General features: G+C 39.1%; 1 protein-coding gene across 1 annotated transcript in view; it reads left to right on the forward strand.

Moving 5' to 3' along the window:
• ALDH1L2 (aldehyde dehydrogenase 1 family member L2) overlaps positions 1–20,249 on the forward strand; it is a 55,901-nt gene that overhangs the window by 15,846 nt on the left and 19,806 nt on the right. The window contains exons 7-17 of the mRNA XM_012772745.2: positions 259–393; positions 1,552–1,677; positions 2,173–2,264; positions 4,310–4,457; positions 8,334–8,453; positions 9,038–9,165; positions 10,497–10,647; positions 13,287–13,357; positions 13,442–13,547; positions 19,439–19,526; positions 20,011–20,104. Of these exons, the coding sequence (XP_012628199.2) occupies positions 259–393; positions 1,552–1,677; positions 2,173–2,264; positions 4,310–4,457; positions 8,334–8,453; positions 9,038–9,165; positions 10,497–10,647; positions 13,287–13,357; positions 13,442–13,547; positions 19,439–19,526; positions 20,011–20,104 (1,259 nt within the window). The remainder of the gene's footprint in view (positions 1–258; positions 394–1,551; positions 1,678–2,172; positions 2,265–4,309; positions 4,458–8,333; positions 8,454–9,037; positions 9,166–10,496; positions 10,648–13,286; positions 13,358–13,441; positions 13,548–19,438; positions 19,527–20,010; positions 20,105–20,249) is intronic.

Here is a 20,249-nt window from a genome sequence, read left to right on the forward strand (position 1 = left end):
CTTTCTGGACAGCCCTTGTACACTCAGGTCGCCTGGATATGGGCATTTTTAAAACTCTTCAATCACACATTTGCAGACTATCTCTTGCTTTGTGTCATTTCTACAGATGCTGGATACAGTCTCTCACACTGTGGTGTCTCAATTTTATTACAGATGATAATCCGCACTTCAGCTCTTTTGCAGGGATTGATGCTCGCGTGCACCCCTATGAACAGCTTTACTCCTGATTTCACAAGCTGGGTTTGATCTCTTTATCAGATGGTCACTTTCTATGGCTCCACATTACTGAACAGCTCTGTGCCTTCTGGAGAACCACTGGAAATTAAAGGTGCCAAGAAGCCTGGTCTTGTTACCAAAAGCGGACTTGTTCTTTTTGGTAACGATGGAAAAGCAGTGAGTATTCAGTATGTCACCTATGAAATAAGGTTTTTGGCTTCCTTCTATATCCCAAGCTATCAAGGGAATAGCTTTCACAGGGTAATCTGGCTTTGCACTAGGATAGCTGTGCCCCTGCTTCCCCGTTGAAAGGAGCTGGCTCTGTGTGCCCTGACGACAAGGCACCTCCAGACAACCTCCCACTTCCCCCCAGACCTGTACCATCTGCTTTGTGATGTGATGGAAAGAGCTTGGCATTCAGTCAGGGGACAATAATGGGAATCCCTGCTCTCCCACTCACTGGTCTTGGGCGGGATGGTTCCCAGCCCTGAGTCTCAGTCTTCCATCTAAGTAAGGGGGGGGGGATCCCGCTGTGGACCTCCCACCGCGAGAGTCTGGGAAGGGCAAGGGAAGCGCCTGTGGCCCCCCTCTGCTGCTCTTTGCCACTGTCCCACCAGGCAGGCGCCGCCTACCCTGCCTGTGCTGCTGGTGTTGGCTCTGGGCCACAGTGCTCTCCCAGGCAGCTCCCCAGTGAAGAGGGCGAAAGGGAATTCGTGACTTACAGATACTAATATTTTCCAGTTGCTGCAGGATAAATTAGTATTAAGATTGTAGGCGTCAGAGTCCAGCTAGTTCTGGGTTCTTGTCCCAGCTCTGTTATTTACTATCTGTGTGGCACTGGGCAGATGTCTTAACCTCATTGAGCCTTCATTGCTGCACCAGTAAAATGGGAATGAGAATGTCCTCTGCCTCCTTCAGGATTTATGAGATTCATGAGGTACTTCATGTACTCTCATACATTCTGAGTGTGGTACCCAGTAAGTGCTCGGATGACGCAGCAGCAGAGTTGTAGCAGCCAAAGTTGTGTCTGTTCTTGTTATGGTAGGTTTTAGCCCAAATACCTACATCCAAATGTCAGTTCTTCCAGGGCTTATTCTCCATTTTGAGATGTAGCTATCCCTAGGCTTAACTTTCTCTTTTCTGCTGCTATTATTAAAAAGTCATTTCAGTCCTTTTACACATAACGGTGAGAGCTTTTCATCCATATTTTTGTATTTTCCAAATAAGCTTATCCCTTATATGTTTGGGATATATATGACTCTTCCTCCCGCCATCCTTACTGTTGTATTGTCCTAATCTTTACTGCTTACACATTTTTTTGTTGCTCGTTTGTAGCTGATGGTGAGAAATCTGCAGTTTGAAGATGGAAAAATGATTCCTGCCTCTCAGTACTTTTCAGCGGGTGAGACGTCAGTGGTAGAACTTACAGCCGAAGAGGTGAAGGTGGCAGAGATCATTAAGGTGAACATGTAGTGACCTTAATATTACTCTTACCTTGGAAAACTGAAGCATGTTCGTAACTGATACTATCAGTCCACAAGGTAGTGAGGTTGGAACTTTATTTCCTCTTTTTTGTATTAGCTACAATAGGAAACCAACCCTCAAATTGATATGCTCAAACACAGTATGTACAAATTTATTTCCCACATAAGTAATCCAACGCAGTTCTAGTTTGGATGGGTCAGGGTGAAGCCATTCGGGGACCCACTGTGTGCTACGTTCAGGTTCACTCTGGGGGGCATTTCCATTCCAGACAGCCAGGAGTTCAAAAGAGCATAGAGAATTGTCTAGAGGAGGTTTTCCATGGGCCAGGACTGGGGTGGTGCAGATCACTTCCACCCATATTCATTGGCTGCATCTAACTGGAAGAGAAGCTGAGAAATGTAGTCAAGCTGCGTATACAGGTGAAGAGGAAATAGGTTCACTTCCCTCATAAATGTTTCCCTTTTTGTGAAGGTCATCTGGGCTGGAATTTTAAGCAACGTCCCTGTTATTGAAGACTCAACAGACTTCTTTAAATCTGGAGCAAGCTCGATGGATGTTGTCAGGTAAAACCAACACCTTATTGACTCACATCCCTCCACTGGGGATTTTGACTTTGTCTTTGACAATCAAATCCAAATCCTTGGTTCTGGACGTCGTCACCCTATCATACCTAGCTACTACACATCTCTTTTCTTCATTTTTTTATTGTTGTTGTTGTTTCCATAGTCAAACACATGCACATATCTGTTTACTTCTCTTTGTTGCTAAGCAGAAGTTGTTTGCATATCTTCTGTACACCTAGAAAACCAAGCCTTATAATTGTCTGCTTCTTTTTAAAATTTGTCTTCTTATTTCTTAGCTGATTTTCCTCCAATATGACTTTAGAATTGAGAAGCTCTGGGTGAGAATGCTAATAGGGAATTTGCTGTACAGTCTGATCCAGAAGGATACCTGACATTAATTACATGCCTCCCCCAATTTTTTTCTCCTACTCCCCCTCAAAATTACCCATTAAGATAGATCTCGAATGAGGGTTATCAGGCTACTTGCAAGAATAAGGGGAATCACCCTATAATCGGAATTTCTGTACAGAGGTTTACAGCAAGTTGAAAAGGCTAGAGTTCCAGAAAGACTCCCCTATGGCAAGAAAAGTGCCAAGATCCTAATGGTGCAGAGTCTTTCAGAGGAGTTTTTTTCTTTGAGGCAGCTGGAAAAGAATCAGAGAGCTATGCAGTCCCTTGATGGTGGGTGCAGAAACTAGAAGCTAAGGGATTTTGATCCCAGGCCACACTATGGGCATTCACTAATTAAACAAGGTAAAGAATGTTCCTCCTCTTGGAAAAATCCTTCATATGGACAAAACAATGTTCCTGATGAATATTCTATTTATTCACTCATTTATTTAATAAAAGTTATTGAACATTTACACATACCAGGAACAGTTTTAGCACTGGGAATACAGTCTGGGAACTAGACAAAGTCCCTTTTTTCATGGAGCTTTTATTCCAAAAAAGACTCATTTCAAAAGCATGTAGTACTATCAAAAGTCAAGAGTTTTGTTTCCTCAAATTATAGATTTCTCAGCTATGAAAAGTTCCCAGAGACTGCTAATTAGCTTAACTAAAGATTTCAATACTGTATTATTAATACATTTTTTTTTTTGCTAGTAATATACTCCTGCAGGAATTACTCATTTCCTATTTGAGTGTCTGACTTACTGTAGTCATTCGATCTTATTATCTTGATTACCAAGGTACCTCATCTCTTTTAGAGAAAAAAATGATTGAACAACAGCTGTGGTGGGCTTTCTGTACTGTCCCTTGTACACCATTGCCACTCAAGCAATATCAGATAACAGCTGTAATTTGACAAATTAACAGTGAAAATCAAAGGACTGGAAAGGACTTCAAAAATTATATTGACATACTGCATGGTTCTAGCTAGTATCTACGTTAACCATTTAATACAAGCAAATGTCTGTCTTATTCTTGTGCATAAAGAAAATATTCTATAATATGACATTCATTCTCATAATCTTTACAGTTAGGAAACTGTCTTTATTTCTTATTCCTTTAGTATAATTGAAAAGGAAGGAACTGACTTTATATATTACTATCTTGATTGTAAATAATTAAAATGTTTTTGCCTTTAATTCTTTTATTTTTAGTCATTAGTTAAAAACGAAAAAATTGCCACCATCCTTCAAGATAGACTTTTAGTTTTCTTGTCCCCAGTCTTATCAACTTCTCTGATGACTGTCACAGAAGATCTCATAGGATATAAATAGGCATAGGACTTAAGTCTGTCTTCGGAACAATTTGAGGGTGGGGCGCAGTGGCTCACGCCTGTAATCCTAGCACTTTGGAGGCTGAAGCAGGAGACAGACTTAAGTCCCAGCTACTCGGGAGGCTGAGGCAGAAGGGTCTCTTGAGCCCAGGGGTTTGAGGTTGCATTGTGATCTCGCCACTGTACTCCAGCCTGGGTGAGAGAATGAGACGTTGACTCTGCAAAAAAAAAAAAAAAAAAAAAAATTGACAAACGCTAGTAATACAGTCCCCCTAAGCCCTTTTAAAAATGTGAGTAACATGAAGCTGGTTCTTACTTTAAGGCTGGTTGAAGAGATCAGACAGAAATGTGGTGGGCTTCAGTTACAGAATGAAGATGTCTATATGGCCACCAAGTTTGAAGACTTCATCCAAAAGGTCGTGAGGAAACTGAGAGGAGAAGATCAGGAGGCGGAGCTGGTAGTAGATTATGTAAGCTTTTCCTTGCTGCTTCAACTCTAAGTCATTAAGATCTATCATATGCTACAAAAGAACAATGCGCCTGTTATCCATTTGTTGTTACATTTATGACCTTTAAAAAATGGCAGCTTTATTGAGATATAAATCAGATACCATACAATTCACCCTTTAAAATACATATTTCAGTGGTTTTTTAGTATATTCATAGAGTTGTCCAACTATCACTGCTATCCAGTTTGGAATATTTTCATCACCCCAAAAAATCACTGTACCCCGACCCGCAACCCCCAGTTTCTGAAAACTACCAATCTCCTTTCTGTGTCTATGGATTTGCCTATTCTAGATAGTTCATATAGATGGAATCATATAATATGTGGCTTTTTGTGTCTGGCTTCTTTCACTTAGCATAATGTGCTCAGGATTCATCTATTTGTATCACATATCATCACTTTATTACTTTTTCTGGCCAAATAATATTCTATTGTCTGAATATATCAGTTTGTTTATCCATTCATTAGTTGATGAACATTTGGATTGTTTCCAGTTTTTGGCTATTACAAATAATGCTATAAAAATTCATGTATAAGTTTTTGTATGAACATATATTTTCAATTTCCTTGACTATATCCCAGGAGAAGAACTGATGAGTCACAAGGTAGCTCTTTGTTTAACTTTTTGAGGAACTGCCAGGCTGTTTTCCAAATCGGCCACATCATTTATAATCCCACCAGCAATGTATGAAGGTTCTAGCTTCTCTGTACCCTCACCAACATTTCCTATTGTCTGTCTTTTGTCAAAAGCTGGCTATTTTAAATAATAGAATTGACAACTCTGGAAATCAGACTCCCCTACCTCCCTTCAAAGGGTTTGTTGTTGTTGCTTTTTCTTCATTCAATGACTTTCTTCGACTAATTCTGTAAAGTCTGTATTCTTTATTGTTTGCCACCACTGAAATCCCTTTTATGGTTAGCTTTTCGGTTCACTAATGATTGGGCATAGATTTCTTTAAATGCCTCCAGCCAGCAGGTCTCCCAGCCTTTGCTAAAGGGGGCTCGTGTGTGTGTGTGTGTGCTGGGACACACCTTCAGTGCTCCAGCAGGCAGTTGACAACTCTGCCTCAGCCTTCACACTCCCTGCTGGCCTCAGGACAGCCAGAGGTCAGAGATTAGGGCCTTCTGAGGTCTTTCCTAGGCATGTGCACAAGCCCTAACATGTATTGGCCTTCAGAGATTCCCAGGAATATGTCAGAGCTTTGCAAAATCTCCCATAGATATGTCATTCCCCAGTTTTTCATTTTACATTTTTTTCTTGGCCATTTGTTAGCCCCAGTTGGTATTACTGCCTCAGGCAACTGCAAGATGAAATAATTGCCAGTGATTATTTTTGACAAATGCCCTAAGGATAGGGCTGTTTGTGCAGAGCAGGCTTTGAGTCAAATCAAATAAAGACAAGCCCAAGGTGGACTCAGTGGCACACACCTATAGTCCCAGCTACTCAGGAGGCCGAGGCAGGAGGATCACTTGAGCCCAGGAGTTTGAGGCTGTAGTGCACTATGTTCATACCTGTAAATAGCTCCTATACTCCAGCCTTGGCAACACAGCAAGACCCCATCTCTAAAAGAAACAAAAGAAGACAAGCCTGGAGAATGGAGCTTTTCAGGGAGCTGCCAGACATGCCAAATAGTAACAACTCTGGGGATGCGATTTTGGAAAGCTCTAGACCCATCTCATCCCTTCTGGTGGCTTCTAGGCTGCTGGTTTTTATAGCCACCATAGTTGCAAAGATGTTGATTTTCAAGGTTACTGCAGAGTGGTCAGAAGAGTTTGGAATAGGGCAGTTAATATAATACAAAGCTCACTGTTCTTACTGAGACTCGGCTGTTTTTCTTGAAATGGATTCTTGCAAGCCTTTGGTTAATTTCCAGAGTTCTGAGAGAAATGATTTAGACAGTATTTTCTCATGTTCTCATTGCTTTTATGAAGGAGTAGATTTTCAAGGTCCTTACTCCACTGTTCCAGAAGTGCTTCTCATTGCCTTATTTTTAATAAAATGTAAATCTGGAGAGTAGTTTAGCATTATCTGGTTAAGAACATGAATTTTGGAGTCAGACCCACTTAGGTTTAAATCCAAGTACCATAGCTTAACTAGCTGTGTGACCTTGGACAAGTGACTTAACTTTCCTAAGGCTTAGTTTCCTCATATGTCAAGTGGGATAATAATAATATCCACCTCATGGGATTGTTGGAAGAATCAAATTAGATGCTACCTATAAGACACTCAGTACATTCCCAGAAAAGTGGACTACCATGTTTTCCCAAAAATAAGACAGGGTTTTATATTTATTTTTCCTCAGGAAGACACCCTAGTGCTTATTTTCAGGGGATGTGTTATTTTTTTTAAGTATGGTACAACAATCTAAATTTATTCAAATATAGTTGTCTTCATATGGAACATCATAACTTTCCAAACCCCAAATTCCATCCTGAATTTCTTATGACTCTTATTTCCTTTAGAACCATTGGCCCCAATCTCTCATGTCAAGCTATAAAGCTCTCATGGGGCAGATGAGAAGGGCTGCTTGTCTTCTTTACTGCTCTGCGATGAAATGCATGGGTTGTGCAGTTACACGTAGCCACGCCCATCACTAGGTCTTATTTTCGGGGTAGGGCTTATATTGCTTAAATGCTTAGAAATTCTGCTAGGGCTTATTTTATGGGTAGGTCTTACTTTCAGGGAAACACGGTATTTTCAGGGAGTGAACACATCCATTCACATGAAATTTCCTTCATTGTATCCTACATAGACACAATGGAAAAATCTCTTAGAACATGAGCACTTGGTATGGGGAAAAGATGAGATACCTTTTTGTTATTTTTTGTTTCTTTTTTATGCATTACCACTTTCTCTATAAGAAATGATTTAAAAATAAGTAAATTTCCTTTTTAATACCTTACATTGATATGGAATTTTATGCTAATAATGATCTTTCACATATATTATTTCAATTATTCCTCACAATAACTGTATGAAGCAGGTCCCCATTTTATTATCTCCATTTTATTGTTGAAAAAATAGAGCCACATAGAATTTAATTATTGACTTACCAGGCCAGACACAGTGGCTTACTCCTGTACGTCTAGCACTCTGGGAGGCTGAGGCAGGAGGATTGCTTGAGATCAGGAGTTCAAGAACAGACTGAGCAAGAGAGAGACCCTGGCTCTACAAAAAATAATAATAAAAAAATTTAGCTGGGCATGATGGCACATGCTTGTAGTCCCAGCTACTCAGGAGACTGAGGCAGGAGGATCCCTTGAGCCCAGGAGTTTGAGGTTGCAGCCACTGCACTCTAGCAGGGGCGACAGAGCAAGACCGTGTCTCAAAAAAAAAAAATGACTAACCTAAATTTGCTTGTTAGCTAATAGTAGAGAGTACAATTTAGACAACACATAGGTAACAGAGAGAGAGAAAGTGAAAATCGGGAGGAACTTAAGGAAAGAAAACTTCAAATGGCACCAGCGTAAAAGGAAACCAATTGACAGAAGCATTTTCAAGGATTTAATGAAATGAAAGGGCTGTACTCTGTCGATGCTACCACTAGATGGTGGTGTTTCCTTTATCTACAGGTCTTTTGCGTTGCGTTTCATCTAGTTAAGGAAGAAAATCTGAGATCTTTATAACGCCCAGCCTAGAGCACTTACCTCTGTCATCACAAGCTGAGCATCCTGAGGCCCAAATCTCACATGTGTGTCTCTTCTGGACAGGAGGAACTAGAATCCCACAGACTTAATTTCTCCCTCTGCATTCGTGAATATACGTCTTTATTGCTGTTTGATATCAAATCAGTAAACACAGAAATCCATTGAATCTATTAATATCATTCTCTCTTAGGTTTCAAAGGAGGTCAATGAAATGATGGTAAAAATGCCATATCAGTGTTTCATAAACGGACAGTTCACAGATGCGGATGATGGAAAGACTTACGACACTATAAACCCAACAGATGGATCTGTGAGTAATTATTTAGTGTGTGTAATGATCACTGGTCCTGGAGTTTTAGTTTTATGCACAGTTGTAAAATAGGCAGTGTCAAGAAGCTCCTCAACTCCATCACTCTGTTTCTGAGCACTTCATACAGTGTGCTCCATGCATTTCTTTCGACTTTTCGATTCTAGTCCTGGCTACTGTTAGCCATAGTAACCTCTTCTATAGGATGAGTATTTATGATGAATTTAGACAGATAGCTATAGCTATACACATCAGAGTGACCCCTCCACATAGAACTATATGTAGAAAAAAAAATGTTGAGACTTTGAAAACGCATGGCAAGACATTCAGCTTCCCAAAGGCACTAGAAGAACTACATAGCTTTCCTGAATGTGTTCTTCCATAATGCAGTGTGACATGAGAAGTACCATGTTTCAGGTTCACAATTTTCATATTAAAATTCTTTCTTTTTCTTTACCATATTCTGGATATAATTTTTCATCATAACATTCTTTGTATAAGTAATACTCTATTTTTCCTATTAATATTAATTCCAAGAACCATATTTATATCTTTTATATAACCTATTCTTACTTACCTTGAAATAGACAATATGCAAAGTATCCTATGCCTCTTTGGTGGATGTGGATAAAGCAGTAGCAGCAGCAAAAGATGCTTTTGAAAACGGTGAATGGGGAAGAATGAATGCAAGAGAAAGAGGAAGACTGATGTACAGGTATGTTTTTTTAGAAAAGCAAATCTACTATCTTTGGATATTGGCTAACATTGCCAAGATTTAAAAAATTCCTGCAAAACAATCTAGCATGCACCTATTATATGTCAACTGTTACTTGAATCACATACAATCCCATATATGTGAGTTCCTGATTTTTGTAGTATTGCTCATATTAGTCAGGGTCCCAATATGAAAAGAAATTTAATAAAGGACTATTTACAAAGATGTGGACAAGGTCAAGGGAATCCAACAAAGGATAAGAACCATCCCAGGCAGGGCTAGGATAGGGGGAAACTGCTACTCCTCCAAGGTGTGAAGGGACAGAGGAAGGAGCTGTTTAGAATCTAGCAAGATCTTTAGCTATAGGAGAAGGCCGCACTACAGTGGTCTTTGGTGGAGGGACACAGTAGCTGCTGAATCCCTGCCCATCAATTAGGAAGCTGGGGGATTGAATTCTCTGACCACTTTTTCCTCCAATTCAGCAGTCTCCTGCAGGTGGCTCTAATGTCCTCTAGCAAGAAAGCCCGGTGACATATAGTCTATAAAGGCTTAGGCCTGGGAAGAGTATTATAATCAGTAACTAAGTATGCCAGAAGTAATTGGATTCGATCATAAATTCCATTTTCTGCTCACCTAAAACCAAATACCTGGCCTTTGTCAAAAGATCTCTTAGAGCAAGATCTGGAAGAAACATTGGGGGAGGGGGCTCTCAAGCCCAACCCTAGAATGGCCCAAAAGGAACAGCACAGAGAACCACTAGAGGAACGAAGGAAAACAACTAGAGGAGGTGAACACAAAAGATGAATTTTTATTATTTCGTAGTCATTATTCAGTCCTGTACTTATCTTCCCATAGCAACTCAACACCAACCAGAAATCTGCTAGGGTGTTTGCAATTCATTCTGTATGTTTCTATCTTGTCCCTTCAGTCAGTGTACCGACCAGAAATCCTCAGGTGTTCATGGGTCTTCAAAAGGTGTGGGTTGCACTCTGACATCTCTCTGTATATCCATGAACGATCCACATTTCCATTGCTTTCTATCATTGATCTCCTTGGATTACTGTGGTTCAGTTGCTGTTTTACTTCTTATATACATCTGAGGCAAGTTATACAAGCTTCCAATATCCTCTGCTTTTCCTAACTCTTGAAACAAATTATTTATTACTTTCTTTAATGTCTGTCTTCCCTGTTGGACCCAGATCTCCATAAGGGCAGAGACCTGTTCCATTTGTGTTCACCTCTGAATTCTCTCAGTCCTTAGAATAGTGCATTATATGTAATATGGGTTCAATCAGTATTTGTTGAATGAATTTCTTTCACTGACCGTACAGACTTGCAGACCTACTGGAAGAGAATCAAGAAGAGCTGGCAACCATTGAAGCCCTTGATTCAGGGGCCGTCTATACCTTGGCTCTGAAGACTCACATTGGAATGTCTGTGCAAACATTCAGATATTTTGCTGGCTGGTGCGACAAAATTCAGGTAAGTGCAAATGTTACTTGTTCCTAAAGGAAAAGGGACTGACATTTATTAGTCGGTACCAGGCATTGTGCCAGATCCACCTTTTATGTAGGTTTCTTTACCAACACAACAGGGTTGTCTTAGTTCATTTTGTGCTGCTTAACAGAATACCTGAGACAGAGTAATTTATAAAGAACAGAAATTTATTCTCTCACAGTCCAAGATCAAGGTGCCAGCAGGTTTGGTGTCTGGTTTCAAGATAGCACCTTGTGGCTGCATCCTCTGGAGAAGAGGAACATTATGTCCTCACATGGCAGAAGAGCAGAAGAGAGTGAACTGGCTCCTGTAAGCCCTTTTTATAGCAGCATTAATCCATTCCCGAGAATGGAGTCTTCACGACCTAAATGCCTCTTGTTAGGCCCCTCCTTCCACCACTGTTGCCTTGGGGATTAAGTTTCCAGCATATGAATTTGGGGGGACACTTTCAGACCATTGCAATGGTATAACAACCACGTGGGTGAATGGATAGCTATTGTCCCCTTATTACAGGTAAGGAGACAGAGGCTTGAGAAAATGAATGCCTTTCCTACAATCCATAGCAAGTAAACCACAGAACCAAGTTTGAACTCAAGGTTTTCTGAATCTAAAGTCTAATGATATTCTTTGCCCTTTACTATAATGTCTCCTGAGGGTATCTAGTAGCCTTCTAGACATTTGGGAGAAGCCTAATATCATTGGGGGTTTTCAAATTCAAATGTCTACAGAGGCTGGAGAGCTAATTATAGATGGTTGAAGCAGACTGAGTGTAAGAAAAATTTTGATAAAGACACGGGTACAATATAGATTTCATTTTCCTTTTACTATAAGATAATAAATAGCACACGGGGATGATAAGTGGCTACAACACTTGGCCTCAGAACTGATGATGCAAGAGGGAAAGGTAGGGCCTGCAGCAAACTGCAGAGTGCATGCTGCTCATAGACTCGTGACAGCCACTGCAGTACCAGCCATCACAGCCTCATTCCCAGCAGCACAACGGAGTAAGTGGGCAAGGAGGAGTGGTAAAAGGAATTTCAAAAGTATCCCCACCCTCCCAACACCTTGTGTTTGTATCTCCCTTGGACATCTCTATTCGCTAAAAAAAACATACTATTTTATCTGGGCACATTGCTGCCACCAATATTAACATAGAATCAGAGAGACCTGGGTCCAAGTCTCAGCTTTGCCACTTACCAGTGATGTTGTTAAAGTTAATTTATCTCTCTGAGTCTTACTTTCCCCATCTGTAAAGTGGTCACAAGAATACATGCCTTGCAAGTTATGTTGTAAGGATTGGGAACAAGTATTTATATACTATAGGATTAGACAAGTCTGCAACATAGTCGGTCTTGCACAAAAATGAAGTTATTAGGGTTCAGCCACAAAGTCATACATATATAGATATTTAATAATGGTAGTTCAGGTCCATCCCTTATCCCCAATTATGAAATCCAAATAGTTCTGAAACCTGAAAATTAATTTGATTGGTTCAATTTCATATGGTACCACACCTTGACCTGAATGAACATAAATCTATTTATAATCTTTATATCACTTAGAGTGACTATTCATATGTTTCACTGAATAAATTTTAATGTGTTTGATTATGGTTGCCCCAAATCCTACTAGGGGTAGTAAATAATAAAACATAATAAAAGGTATATATGCTATTAATAAATATTTTTCTAATGTCTAAAACACTTCTGAATTCCAAAATATACTTGGCTATAAGCATTTTCAGATAAGAAATTATATACTTGTATTAGTAACAGCAATTATATTTTATGTGGCAAAGCAAAGGAATGGCTTCTGTAAAGACGACTATTGTGAATCATTTGGGATTAAGTTGGGCTGCATATAACAAACAACCCAAGTAAGAAGTTTATTTTTCTCTTGCTGTCAAGGAGTCCAAAGATAGGCAGTCAGGACTCGTGTGTGAGATGCAGGCTCCTTCTCTCTCTCTGCCAGGCCATCCTTAGTACCATGTGGACCTCCACCCTCAAGGCTGTCTCATGGTCTCAAGATAACCCCTGCAGTACCAGCCCTTTCAGCAACAGGCTAAGCAGGAAGGAGGAGGAAGTGGACATGGACAGAAGAATGAAAGAGCACTTGTCCAAGCTGAGTGAGCCCATTTTAAAGAGCATCACACTTCCATTGCCTTACGCTACGTCTTCCATTGGCCATCCCTATCTGCCATGGAGACTACGGAATACAGTATTTTATCTGGGATAAAACAGATATAGGGATTTTGATATAGGAATTTTGTTACAAAGGACAGAGAGAGAGGGTGGATATTGGGCAGGCAATTAACAATCTCTGCCATGCAAATAAATTAATTGCCATGCAAATTATTTGCCAATGCAAATAAATTAGAATTATGCTTACTCTCCTATGTGTCATAGTTCTCTTGAGACAGAAATAGCTATTCCTTTACTGGTATGGATATATTTCTTATAAACAAACAAACACTGTCTTTTCATATCAGCCAAGGAAAAATAAAAGAGAAGGACAGAAAATGGATAGTTTGAGATCAAATTTATTAATCCTTTGAGGTCTAAGAATAAAAAAAAAATTACTAATTTAAATTAGTAAAATAAATATCAACTTCTTTTATTCTTTAGGGTTCTACTATTCCAATTAACCAGGCCCGTCCAAATCGCAATCTGACCTTCACCAAGAAGGAGCCGCTTGGGTAAGACAAGGAGAGCGGCTCTGAGTGACTCAGGAGTTGTGTTAGTTTGAGACAACTAAGGATGTCAAATTTCTTCTCCTGCAGTGTCTGCGCCATTATCATTCCCTGGAATTACCCACTGATGATGCTGGCGTGGAAGAGCGCTGCGTGTCTGGCAGCAGGCAATACCTTAGTGCTCAAGCCAGCACAGGTAAGGTGCCAAGGGGCCAGGTGCAGAATCCCCTCCTCTCTTACTATACTGTACTTAAAAACAGACAGACATTGATAAATAGTATGTCTTTAAACAAAAATGGGATTGCATATTATATATTTTCCTATATCATGGACAACTTTTCGTATTAGTAGATATTCATTTTAATAGCTACTAAATGCATCATATGGAAATTCCATAATTTAAAACTTCCATGACAATGGAAACAAGCATAGTGTACATCAACAAAATCTACTGAATGTGTCTACACACCAGTTCAATTCTTGCAAAATGCCAAATACCCAATAATGAAGGAATTATTTAGAGTAATTATAGTACATTAAAAGAAAGGCATTCCAGCTTAACTATCAAATTAAGGCATTCTGTGGGCATTCCAACTTAATTACCAAAAACATTGTAAAGATATGGAAGATGAGGGAGAAGCATGTAAAAGAGCATACATAATTGTGGCCACTGTGTAAAAACATACCCATATAAGGAAATACTTTTAAAAATTAGGTAGTTCTCAAAAAAATCCTTTAATGCTACAATAGATTTTCAAGAAAAAATATGGTAGTCAATTTAATACCAGCTGAGTATTTCCTATGTATGTAAAGTACACAGGAGTAGGCATTCTGAGATACATAAGTCATGGAGGAAGCTTGGTCTCTATTCTAAAAGAGTTGATAATTCTTATCAACTCTTTTACTTCTTCTTTAAGAACCTAAGAAATACAACTTAATTTGACATAGCGATGTGGTTATGTTGCCATAGCCATCTTGTTTTAGTTTTTAAAAACAATTTTATTTCTAAAAATAGGTATACATTCACAATTTTCAAAATTCAAAAGAAACAAAGAGGTAGATAGTGAAAAGTCTCCCTCCTCTCCTTATTCCACAGCCAACCAGTTTACCCCGAAGCAACTAATGTTACTAATTGTTATCTATTATTTTCTTAGGTATTCCAGAGATAGTCTCTGCATATATAAATTATATATATATATATATGCATATATATATAATCAATAAGCATAAAGCTCCAATTATGCAAAATGAGTAAGTTCTAGAGGTCTGCTATACAGCATTGTGCCCACAGTGAACAATACTATATTGTACATTTAAAAACTTAAGAGATTAGATCATATGTTAAATGTTCTTGCCACAATAAAATAAAATTTTAAAAAACATACACAAAAAGTAGCATTCTATATACTTAACAAAAAATTCTTCCTCTTTTTGCTTTAACCATTGTACAGACAAAACACATTTTATTTAATCAATCCCTAACTGTGGATATTTAGATTTTTCCTCCTTTTGCTATAATAAACGATGCTGCAGTTAATAACCTTATATGTATGGTATTATGCACATGTGCAAAGATATTTAGAGGACACATTTCTAACAGCAGAATCACTTAGTTTAAAGATGCATATAGTTGTGTGATAGACATTGACAAATTCTTTGGTGGGAGTCATACCACTTCACCAGCATTGTATGACAGTGCCATTTCCCCGAAGCAGCACCTCTCATTAAGTAGCAAGAAGCTAGTTGAGTGAAGAGAGGAGGCAGATAATCTAGCCCAGTGGAGCTCAATGCCAGCTGCTTTAGAATCACCTGGAGTTCTCTTTGAAAAATGCTGATATCGGCTCCATTAGTAGAGATTCTGATTTAATTGGTTCAGGTTGGAGCAATTAGTATTGCTTAAAAGCTTCACATTTATTTCCAAGGCACAGCCAGAGTGGAAACCCACTAAATGGTATCCAATAAGAGTGCTAATCATGGAAGAATGCCAATGAGTATATATAATGTCCAAAAATTACAAACATTTCTTGAGTGTATACTAGCTCCCATGCATATATTAGTGACAAAGATATGCAGAGTTTCTGTCCCTATGGAAATTATAGTCTGGCTATATCATCATATATGTCCCATTGTATATAAGGTGCCTTGCTTTTTTTCAATAACATCTTCACATGTCATCTAAAAATTTCTGAAAGTGTGAATTAAAGTATACATAATTTCCCACCATATAGATGAGCAAAAATGTACTTATCTGTGTCTAACACCTGTAGGTTTTCAACTATTTTTCAATTAAGAAAAACAACCAGGCTGAGCGCTGTGGCTCACGCCTGTAATCCTAGCTCTTGGGAGGCCGAGGCAGGCGGATTGCTCAAGGTCAGGAGTTCAAAACCAGCCTGAGCAAGAGCGAGACCCCGTCTCTACTATAAATAGAAAGAAATTAATTGGCCAACTGATATATATATAAAAAATTAGCCGGGCATGGTGGCGCATGCCTGTAGTCCCAGCTACCCGGGAGGCTGAGGCAGAAGGATCACTCGAGCCCAGGAGTTTGAGGTTGCTGTGAGCTAGGCTGACGCCACGGCACTCACTCTAGCCTGGGCAACAAAGCGAGACTCTGTCTCAAAAAAAAAAAAAAAGAAAAACAACCAAAAGTTTGAAATTGCATTAAAAAAAAATAGTTTCATGGTTCAAGATAATTTTAATCTTGAGAATGCAAGACCCAACGTTGCCATTGTTATGCGGAGGTTTTTGCTTTTTAAATTTTATTGGCTAATATTATGCAATGGTGTAAAAATCATTTATAGGATCAGGGCCCCATGTGAATGTCAGGAGGACTGAATTTAGATGACTCTTCTCTTTAACCTGGTTTTCTGCTTTTATATGTGAAAGATTCCCCCTCCCCAGCTTCATACAGAAGAAAGTACAGATTCTCATGGCCTGCAGTGGCCTGGTCCAAGTCTGGCAGGTTCCGACAACTTTATTAACCTAATATTTAGCAATGACCTACTCTTGCCCAGAGTGGTGCCAGATACTTTCCCCACAGATCATACAAGCCTATAACCTAGCTGGGACACTGGATATCAAATGGAAGAAGCCCTGCCTTTTCCCTGTTTGCTTGTGTTTGCCTTGTTAGCATTACTCTTTATTGTGCAGTTTCTATGTACATTCTTATTTAAGCCACCTGTCCATTTTATGACGATTGGCTTAATTAAAATAACGACATAGTCTGTGCACCTGTGGAACCAGCCTATAAACTCCAACATAGGGCAATATTCTGAGAGCAAATGAGCAAGTGAGGGAACCACTGCCACCCCAGGCCTTGTGAGCTCCTGCTCTTTCCTAGGACACTGCACATTCCTGAATGACCCATGGCCACCTGGCCTCATTGAGACTGTGTGAGAGCACCATCATCCAGCCACAGAATACGTGTCAGTCATGACTAATTCATTTCATATCTTTATCAGTTAAAATATATAAATGAAAGTTCCACTATTTTCTTTTGACACCCCAATGGATTTTTTTGCACACTCCATTTTTAGAGACCAGGCTAACAAGGTACTAATATAAGACTTGATCATCATTGGTTTGTTTTTTTGTTTATTTATTTATTTATTGAGACAGAGTCTCACTTTGTTGCCCAGGCTAGAATGAGTGCCATGGCGTCAGCCTAGCTCACAGCAACCTTAATCTCCTGGGCTCAAGCAATCCTCCTGCCTCAGCCTCCAGAGTAGCTGGGACTACAGGCATGCACCACCATGCCCGGCTAATTTTTTCTATATATATTAGTTGGCCATTTAATTTCTTTCTATTTATAGTAGAGACGGGGTCTCGCTCAGGCTGGTTTTGAACTCCTGACCTCGAGCCATCCGCCCGCCTCGGCCTCCCAGAGTGCTAGGATTACAGGCGTAGAGCCATCGTGCCCGGCCTCATTGGTTTTTAACAGTGTGAAGATAGTACTTTCCTTTTGCTTCTGAGGTTTGCCCTGCTCTCTATATATTTAAACTGAGCTCCATATTATGCTACCTTTTTGAGTAAGAAAGAAGAGAAAATAAGAACATATGTATTTGCTCATTTGAACAAAAGGGAACACAGGAAAGGTAAACCACAGAATGATGAGGTTATTATCCACAGGGCATGGGGTGGGAAGGAGAGCAGGAGAATGATGCTTCTCTGAATGGACCTTTTCATGCAGTCCTGAGTTTGGGAAGCGTATTTCCTATACTCAAAGACAACAAAGAAAAAAACAATCAACACAGATGGGGCAAAACCCTTAAAATTGAATACAATCAAAACCAAATTAAGCCATATTTCAAATGAATAACATTACCTCTCTGAAGGGCTGAGGAAGCACAAACCCAAGCAACTTTTCACTGACATTTGGACTATATGCCCTCAGGCTAAAGGCGAAAAACCTCCAAATAAATATTGAATTCTAGTAAGTGGGCTTCTTTTTCATTAGGGACATGGCTTAACAATTCTCAAAGGACTTTTTCTACCATTCAGGACTAAGCAGATAAGTAAACATATTGTGGATAATAGGAGCCATGTCTCTTACTTGGAGAAGAGAATTACAAACATAAAAAGAAGGAAAAATGGAATCTACCCTGAGCTATTGGACAGAGGTAGCATTGTAAACTCATGGGTTTTGAATGTCTTTAGATAGCTAAATAAGAAATGGATACAGGCATATGTGGAGATAGATGCGTACATACATACATAACATGTTTGTGAATGTATATACATTTATCTATTAATATTTTCCAGCTCTGCCTAGAGGGTCTAGAAGCAGTGACCCCTCAGTCATGCCCAGATGTCTTGGTTTCTAAATACCATTGTCCACTAAAAGAAAACTGGGCTCCTTAGAGAAGTGGCTAGAGCAAGGGAAATACAAGATGAGCCTGGGACATCATGTTGGGCCAAAAAGCAAAGAAATGCTCCAAGCAGGGACATTTCAGAACAACTCAGGAGCCATACTGAAGGGGCTCCCACCAGCCAAACCTGGAGCAATTTGAAGATCAAAATCAGTAACAGTAGTAAAAGATTATATCCTGCTGAATAAAGAAAGAATCTATGAGTTCACACTGATATTAATTAATTAATTAAAGAAAAGCGAAAATTCTTAAACTGGAGAGATAACTAATACTTGTAGAAGGAATGATAGATTTGGAAAAATCTTCATTAGCAACCATCATAATAATTCATTCAGGCAAGAATTATCAGTAGATACTAAAGCTAGTAGATGAAAGCTCAAGGAGTATCTCCCTATAAAATACTTATTAATTACAATGTACAAAATAGTAACTTACAGTGATGAAAGTGGGCAGACCACGCTTACTTAATGATCAAAGCTAACCTTTCCAGAGTTCAAACTTTTCCACAGCATGTGCCTTCTGGTAGGAAGTACTGAAAACCCAGCATCAATCGGTAGTATTGTTGCCAAAAATGCATAACCTGAATCCAACTATGAGGAAATATCAGACAAACTCAGACAAAGAGACATTGTACAAAATCACTGGCCTGTACACTTCAAATATGTCAGGGTAATGAAATATAAAAGAAAACTCAAGCTCTCCCAGATTAATGGAAACTACAGATATAACTAAATGTAATGAATGACTTTAGATTTTCTTTTGCTTTAAAAAAGACATTATTGGGATAATTGGTGAAATTTGAATAAGGTCTGTAAATTAGGTATTCTATCAGTTGTTAATTTCCTGATTTTGATCATCGTGCTAAGGTTATGTAAAAGAATCTCTTGTTTTTAGAAAGTGCACACAGAAGTCTGCAGTGGTAAAAGAGGTTTCTATATCTTACTCTTAAACAGTTCAGGAAAAAAAATAAATATATAGAAAGGTAAAGCAAATGTAGTGAAATGTTAACATATGAGGAATCTGAGTGATGGGTATATAAGGAATTCCTTGTACTCTTTTTGGAACTTTACTATAAGTCTGAAATTATGCCCCCCAAAAATTAAACAATGTAAAATGAAAATAATGTGAGCTCTAGTACAGCCATCAAGGGAAAACTGGGCACTGGTCTGAAGGACAAGGCACAGTCTGAAGAAGGTAGTTGCTGTCTGCTTCTGTTCAGGTCACGCCCTTGACTGCTTTGAAGTTCGCAGAGCTCTCCGTGAAAGCAGGATTTCCAAAGGGGGTAATCAACATCATTCCAGGCTCAGGTAAGCCATTAAATGACCCACTTTGCTGTAACTAATGAATGGTACAGGAGTAGCCAAATGGCTGTTTTCCTCATTGGAGACTTGTCCTGAATTATAACTATATTCAAACTAAATACAGTTTACCAAGTAGTTAAGGATGCATATACTTACCACATGCTAAAATCTTAAAATGGAAATACAGTGGTGGGTGAGTGGCAGGGGACAGGGGTATTGTACAACATTGTGAAACTACCCTAAGGTAGTCCATTTCAATTTCAAAAACTACTTTGGAAGATAAAAACCAAGCCTTCCCCATCATTATGTTGGGGATCTGACAGTTGCACAGAAGATATTATTTTAGATTTTTGTCAGTTTGCAATGAATTCAGAAAATGTAAAACTAAGGTTTCAAGGAGAGCTTAGAAATCTACTTCAGTGAATTCAAAGCCATCCTCCATATAACTTGAATTGTGTTTTAATTCATGTTTTATTCCCTGATTCTACAGGTGGTGTAGCAGGACAACGCCTTTCTGAACATCCTGACATCCGCAAACTTGGCTTCACTGGTTCTACTCCTATTGGCAAACAGATCATGAAGAGGTATTGGTTTTAATATGCCAATTTGCTACAGATCCTGTTAAACCAGGTTTCTGTTTTTGTTTAAATAAGGTGCTTCTGGAGTGAGAAAAACCACATCAAATTTAGAAGAGAAATTTATTTATCACTTCTGGATATCAAAATATTT

Source organism: Microcebus murinus, chromosome 10, assembly GCF_040939455.1.
Source record: "Microcebus murinus isolate Inina chromosome 10, M.murinus_Inina_mat1.0, whole genome shotgun sequence".
NCBI lineage: Eukaryota > Metazoa > Chordata > Mammalia > Primates > Cheirogaleidae > Microcebus > Microcebus murinus.